The sequence below is a fragment of the Agrilus planipennis genome, unplaced genomic scaffold, assembly GCF_000699045.2.
Source record: "Agrilus planipennis isolate EAB-ADULT unplaced genomic scaffold, Apla_2.0 scaffold179, whole genome shotgun sequence".
NCBI lineage: Eukaryota > Metazoa > Arthropoda > Insecta > Coleoptera > Buprestidae > Agrilus > Agrilus planipennis.
The window spans coordinates 455,952-462,733 of NW_020438885.1; the positions used below are offsets into that span (position 1 = coordinate 455,952).

Sequence of the window (6,782 nt, forward strand, 5' to 3'; positions counted from 1 at the left end):
TATATATATGCCATAAAAAATGGTACTTTTATTTTTTAATTACTAGCATATTAACAGAATAACTTACGTGATTTCTTAACAGTCATTGCAAAGTTGCAAAACACTCTGTCTGTCTTTTATTTGATTAAAATGCTACAACTGCATCAGATAAAATTAACATAAGGCATTTCCGTCTATTTCAAGGATTGGTTGCAGTATACTACAGGTTTACTATAAATAATGCATTTTGATTACGTTTTAATTAATTAATGCTGAATTTAATTAATTAATTTAAATTACGCTTGCTTACCTATGGCTACTGGATATTTTAAATTTTAATTTGTAAATATCTCATAAAAATGAATTTTAAAAATCCATAACTATACTTAAAAATATTAATATAATTAAAACTGTTTGAATTTCACTTATAGAAAGAAACAAAAGCATTAGAATGTTAGTTATTAAAATAATTTCTTTTATTTAGCATGTTGATCAGTTGCGCTAATTTAAATTTAATTTTAATTCTAAAAACCAATGCTGCTGCCCTCTTTGAGTTAAACCGAGAATAATAGAAAATCCGAAGGATACAGCGCTATCTTCATGGCATTTTTGAAAGTTAAATAATTAACGTCAATAAATTAAATAAGAGGTTAGAATTGACAACAATTAAATCAAAAGGTATAAAATTAACGCCTAAAGTAACTTGAGTAAAGTTATCTAAAAAGAAAACTTAAAAAGACATTTAAAAATAGTATGGGGAAACTTGAAATTAAAGAAAATTGCAAATATAGTGAAACAAATAAAAAGTGAAAAGGAGCGTTTATTAGTGCAACAGAAGTCTTCAAAAATAAATTAAAAGCTGTTACGTTAACGTAGGACCAACGTAATTGTTCTGATTTAAACCGCTTTTAAACATTTAGTACGCTTATTATTTAAAATTTCCTTATCTTTCTGCGTTCCTAGTTTTTGAGGTTAGGTAAAGTTTATTTTGTATAAACAAAAGTAAAAAAAAATGGATAAGGAAAATGGAAATGCAATAGACGTGGCCCAACCAGGATGTTCAAGACCTGTTCATATACAACGACTTGAAAAGGCATTAGATTTAACAGCATTTTTAAATTCACAAGATCAATCATATGACACCAGTGATGAAGAAGTGATAGTTGTAGGTAGTGATAGTGATTCTGAATCGGATAGTAATAGTAAGTAGCTGTCTTGTTACTTTGCTTATTCTTCTTGAAGAGACGTATTTTACAGATGAAGATTGGCATGGCGTCATGCATTTTTTAAATGTTGAAAACTTAACAGAAGAAAGAGAATGGATACTGAAGGTGCTGGATGAGGAATCAGATGAGGATGATGACATTTTTGGACAGATCTCTTTCGCTGCTAAAACTCGTAAACTACATTCATCAGTAGCACATAAAAAACAGGTAGATATTTAGAAAAATATGCCCAATATCTGTGAAAAACAACATTTAACCTTTCAGTTTCTAAAAAGCCATGCTTACTATAGCACAGGGTTGTTTTCAATAAATGATAAATATCCAGAAAGTAAAAAGTTAGCTGTAAAACCAATAAAAAGAAGAATAGTAAAAGAAACTGTAAAACATGAGTATATTGCACCCCCAGACAATTTAGATGAAGTTATAGTAAGTAGAATTAGTTTTGTGGATTATTTCTGTACATAATTGAATTTGTGTTATTTTAGGAAGGTAGTGGAGTGGACTATAATGGAGAGCCATTGCCAGATGTTCAAAATTTTGATGAAGATTCTAATATAAACTCAGATGCAGGAACTTATATTTCATCTAGCCAAAATAGTGGAATTTTTAATCCTGTTAAGAAAGCAGCCAGGAAATTTAAAGATGAAGAATCAAAAAGGAAATGGGAAGAAATGATGGCGTCAAAACGCAGAAAAGTGTTTGCAAATATGGTCAAAAAAGAAGTTGGTAAACAGCAAAGGTCAAAATGTAATCGTCACAAAGAAGTTATTTTACAGTGTAAAAGGGTAGCTTTGCAGTGTCAGAAAGTTGTAAGGCAAAAAGCGGTATGATGAGTTTTTAAAAATTAATTATTATATCTTAAAATATATATGTATTTTTACAGCTTCATTCGGCCAGAGTTGTAAAAGAACAACAATGGAGAATGAAAAGACTTTCTCGTGAAAATCTTGCTTATTGGAAGAGATCAAAGAGAGTTGATAGAGAAATTCGGCGAAAACTGGAGAAAGAAGCAGAAGAACAACGAAAAATGGATTTTGAATTGATAGAGGCGAAGAGGCAACAACGTAAATTGAATTTTCTCATAACCCAAACTGAATTATATGCCCACTTCATGTCTAAGAAGTTAGGGAAAGCTTCACCAGAAGAACAACTGCGGATCTTAAGTCAACTAGATGAAGAAAAGAACCCAAGGTTACTAAGTATTGATGACTATGATAGGTAAATATAAATTTCAATTTTTGTATGAAGTGTACAGGAATTTTGAATTTTAGTGAAGCCATGAAAGCAAAAGCAAAGAGAAATGCTGAAGAAGCATTTTTTAGTGAACGTCAACGCACCCGAAACTTTGATGTAGAGGCAAATTCGACTATAGAGAACAAAAAGACTGACTCTACTGAAGGAGAGCATCCACAACCGTTACTTTTTCGGGGAAGTCTGAAAGGCTATCAATTAAGAGGAATGAATTGGCTTGCAAATTTGTATGATCAAGGCATTAGCGGTATTTTAGCAGATGAAATGGGACTTGGAAAAACTGTACAAAGCATCGCCTTTCTTTGCCATATAGCTGAAAAATATTGTATGATTTTGTAGTTGACGTTTATTTATTAAGTAATAATGCAAAACTTTATTTGTAGCTGTTTGGGGACCTTTTCTTATTATATCTCCAGCCTCCACTTTGCATAATTGGCAACAGGAAATCGCCAAGTTCGTTCCCGATTTCAATGTAGTGCCATATTGGGGCAATCCTAATGTATGTCTTATTTAAATATACCTCGAAGCAATTAATTAATTAATAATTATTTAGGAAAGAAAAATATTACGACAATTTTGGGACCAGAAAGATATGCACACAAAAGAGGCCAGTTTTCACATTGTAGTAACAAGTTATCAAATTGTTATAACTGACATAAAATACTTCAACAGAATTAAGTGGCAGTATATGATTTTAGATGAAGCTCAAGCAATTAAAAGCACTAACAGGTCTGTAGTTTTTACTGTTTTGTCTTTATACTTATTTAACTGCTTTATTTAATGTAGCATGAGATGGAAAACGCTTTTGGGGTTTAGCTGCCGAAATCGTTTATTACTTAGTGGTACTCCTATTCAAAACAGTATGGCAGAACTTTGGGCGCTTCTGCATTTTATTATGCCAACACTTTTTGATTCACATGAAGAATTTAATGAATGGTTTTCAAAAGACATCGAGAGTCATGCGGAAAATAAAACAGGAATAGACGAAAGTAAAAGCATCATTATTCATTCATCATTTTTCATAAAATATTTTTCGTTTTTTTATAATTTCAGAACATTTGTCTAGACTTCATATGATTCTAAAGCCTTTTATGTTGCGGCGAATAAAAAAAGATGTCGAAAATGAATTATCAGATAAAATAGAAGTTATGGTTTACTGCCCTTTGACAACTCGCCAAAAGCTACTTTACATGGCACTAAAACAGAAAATTCAAATCGAGGATCTTTTACATTATACAGTTGGGGGAGGGGATTCTCATGTAGTTGATAAAAATTTCACGTCTAATCTAATGAATTTAGTAATGCAGTTTAGAAAAGTATGTTTTTCTTTAGAAAATAGTTAAAACTGTTAATATGTAATTATAATTTTCTACAGGTTTGTAATCATCCAGAACTATTTGAACGAAGAGATGCTAAATCTCCACTGTTTATGTCACCCTGTGTGTATCAAATTCCTTACCAAGTTTACGATTTTAACCCACGTCTAGAAAAATTTTTGATACTAAAAAAATATTTTCTATTTACTCCGGAATATATACACAATGCTATTACCGACGTTGGTTCCATATTCAATTTCTGCATTAGTTTGAAAATGTCCGCACAGGAATTGTATTCTATTTTCCAAGGATGTATTGTTCAAAGGTAGTTTAAAAATTAACTGAGAAGTGATTTGCGAGTTTTAAATAATTTTTTTAGGTTGAAAAATTATTATTCAACAGAACAAAGAAACTACAATTTATACTATCGTGATTATTGGTCTAAAAATGTAGAACAAAGCTTGAATTTCAATCCGTTTTTTAAAATGACCCCTGCATATTTGGATTCTAACGTAAATTTAAAGATGTTGGTATTTACTTGGCAAAACACAAAGAGTAGAGTTGTTTATGTACATTCTACTCATCACTATTACTCGATGCCTGAAACGCTTGAGCACAGGAAAATTAGATGCAAAGGAGCAACAGAAGAAAGTGATCAAATAATAGATGTCGTAAATGATGAATTGGTGAGCACTGACAGTAATAATTGTTTTTACTAATAAAATTAATTTAATTGAATTTCTAGAGAAGCGTGCCATCTACTAATTCTTCAATTTCCAAAGAATTTTCTTATAGAGAACGATCTCCCCAAGTATTCAATTGTCAAAGGACAGAGTTACCCTCATTTCTATTTTGTTATCTTCCCAAGGTAATTAATTCGATTATCATGAGTAAGTCTTAGACAATTACCTAATTAATAATTTTAGCTGGAAGTTTGTTCTGCAGTACTTTACTGNTTCGTAACTAAATATTGGATCTTCTACTCTTTTTTACATGAGTAACTTACGTATATTGAAATTGACGCTAGTTTGAAATCGCACAAAAAAAAATTCATTAGAAACTTAGGAAAAAAATTATTTTTTTGCAAACAACGGTGTTAGGTTATTGTCATGGTAGAAAAGGTAATACTTAAAAAATTTGTAGATGTTTAAATTTTTTTTATTATAGCTGAGAGGGACAACGTTAAAGATGGTTATTTTGATGTAGTATAATAGACGCAATATTTTTGACTTTTTTCTTTTAAGGTTTTTTATGCTACTCATTAATCATTTCTTGTTGCATTTTACGTACGGTGTTATCCGATTTTACGTACGAACACTACCCTCTGCTATCTATCTAAAACTAGGTACCTACATAAAAATTACATAGGAAAGATAAATTGAACCATTTATCAGCGTCAAAAGCGTGGGTTTTACTTGGGTAAGCTGTAGTAGACTTAAAAACAAAAAAAAATGTGTTTTTTATTTATACAGCAGGTAAAGAAATGAAAAAAATAAAACCCTAGGCTAATACTGGTCCTTTAAAAACAAAAACTAACAACCGATTTTGTTACGTACTACGTTATTATTAAATAATTATTGCAACCTTAATTTTTCCGCGAATAAAACTATTTCTGGAGAGTAGTAATGTTTAAAATGTATTCGTTGTTTAACAAATAATAAAAAAAATGCTTGGCTGACTTAAGTGCAATAAACGATAAGCGATCTTGTGTAGTCTCCAGCTTTATTCTTATAATTAGATAAAAAAGCAAAAATGCTGCAAAACAATAATACAGCACGTTCTTCCGTAGCAGCTTAGTTTGCACAATAAGCTATATAATCTTAAAAATGTTCGTTTATTTCAGTGGTGATTTAATGAAAAATTGTTATGTGTACAGGGTGGTCTATAAAAAAAATGGAACATTAGCCTACTGCACATTTTAAATGTACCGACTAATAGCTGCCACTTTTTTGGGTTTGTGTGTACAAAACGATTGTAAATTCTGTCCGATATATAATTGCACAAAAAAAAATTAGGTCCACATTTCTGTAAACAAATGAAAAAACAACCACGCAATATTTACTCCGTTCTTGTTGTCTTTTCCTACCGTAACCTTATGATCCTCATCTAATTGAATAACTGAAATGAAGTTTTGCTTTAACTTACCAAACCGTGGTATTACATTTACCGTGCAGACTTGCATATATATATCTGACGAAATTTACATTTGATAATAAAAATTAAAGCGGCAACAATAGTTTTTTAGTTTAGTCAATAGTTTCCGGCTAAAGTAGCTGAATACAACAACTTATTGTGATGTTTAGAATTTGCAGTTGTCCTACATCCCATTCTTTATTATCCACCCTGTATATGTGTACACATATACATGCACGCACTTATGTATGTATGTTATATACGTACATGTGTCTGCATACGTACACTCGTAATACGTATCTGATTAAAAAAGGGACGGGAACTAGTACCTACCAAAAATGGTAACCGGAACACTTACGCTGATGGAAATGAATTTTATCATCAATAAATTCACGAGAATAAAACTGTCACACGCGTTTTTATTGTGAGAAATTTACAGAAATACCATATGGATAAGAATGAGAGTTTTTAATAGTCTCCGGTTAAATATAATTGACATGTGATAATGACACAGATTATCTAATCGAGTAGTTATTTATTTAACTAATTTTAATAGCTAAATCATTTACATCATTTAATCGCTTCTATGAGCTCGATTCTTTCAGAAAGTTCTCTTATTTTCCAGAAAAAAGTATGTCATCGTTAGATGCATTAGAAGTGGTAAAGAAAATAATAAAAATATCGAAAAAACTACGTAAAAGTTCTAATAAATATTAAAATAAAAGTCCAATAAATTTTCATTTTTTTTGTGAAAATTTTGCTATGACTTTTATTCTAGATACATACAGGTAGGTATACCTACATATTTATTAAACATGAATTTTCATCAAGTAGAGGCCAATACAATTAAATAAATACATAAATATATATTTATATA

The 6,782-nt window shown here is 30.4% G+C and overlaps 2 protein-coding genes and 1 long non-coding RNA gene across 3 annotated transcripts in view; 2 read left to right on the plus strand and 1 right to left on the minus strand.

Moving 5' to 3' along the window:
* LOC108740522 overlaps positions 1-142 on the minus strand; it is a 35,943-nt gene extending 35,801 nt beyond the window's left edge. The window contains exon 1 of the long non-coding RNA XR_003232577.1: positions 68-142. This is a non-coding gene — a long non-coding RNA (uncharacterized LOC108740522). The remainder of the gene's footprint in view (positions 1-67) is intronic.
* Positions 143-617: 475 nt separating this feature from the next.
* LOC112906768 (chromatin-remodeling ATPase INO80-like) lies at positions 618-4,773 on the plus strand. The gene is made up of 14 exons (XM_025981620.1): positions 618-1,181; positions 1,222-1,412; positions 1,470-1,631; positions 1,691-2,029; positions 2,089-2,423; positions 2,477-2,781; positions 2,840-2,955; positions 3,010-3,185; positions 3,243-3,445; positions 3,510-3,772; positions 3,832-4,097; positions 4,152-4,458; positions 4,518-4,640; positions 4,699-4,773. Exons 1-14 carry the CDS (start codon positions 992-994, stop codon positions 4,771-4,773), a joined length of 3,051 nt encoding a protein of 1,016 aa, XP_025837405.1. The 5' UTR covers positions 618-991.
* A 108-nt stretch (positions 4,774-4,881) lies between these two features.
* The window catches only part of LOC108740521 (chromatin-remodeling ATPase INO80), a 15,068-nt gene continuing 13,167 nt past the window's right edge, over positions 4,882-6,782 (plus strand). Inside the window, exon 1 of the mRNA XM_025981621.1 lies at positions 4,882-4,893. Within this exon, the coding sequence (XP_025837406.1) occupies positions 4,882-4,893 (12 nt within the window). The remainder of the gene's footprint in view (positions 4,894-6,782) is intronic.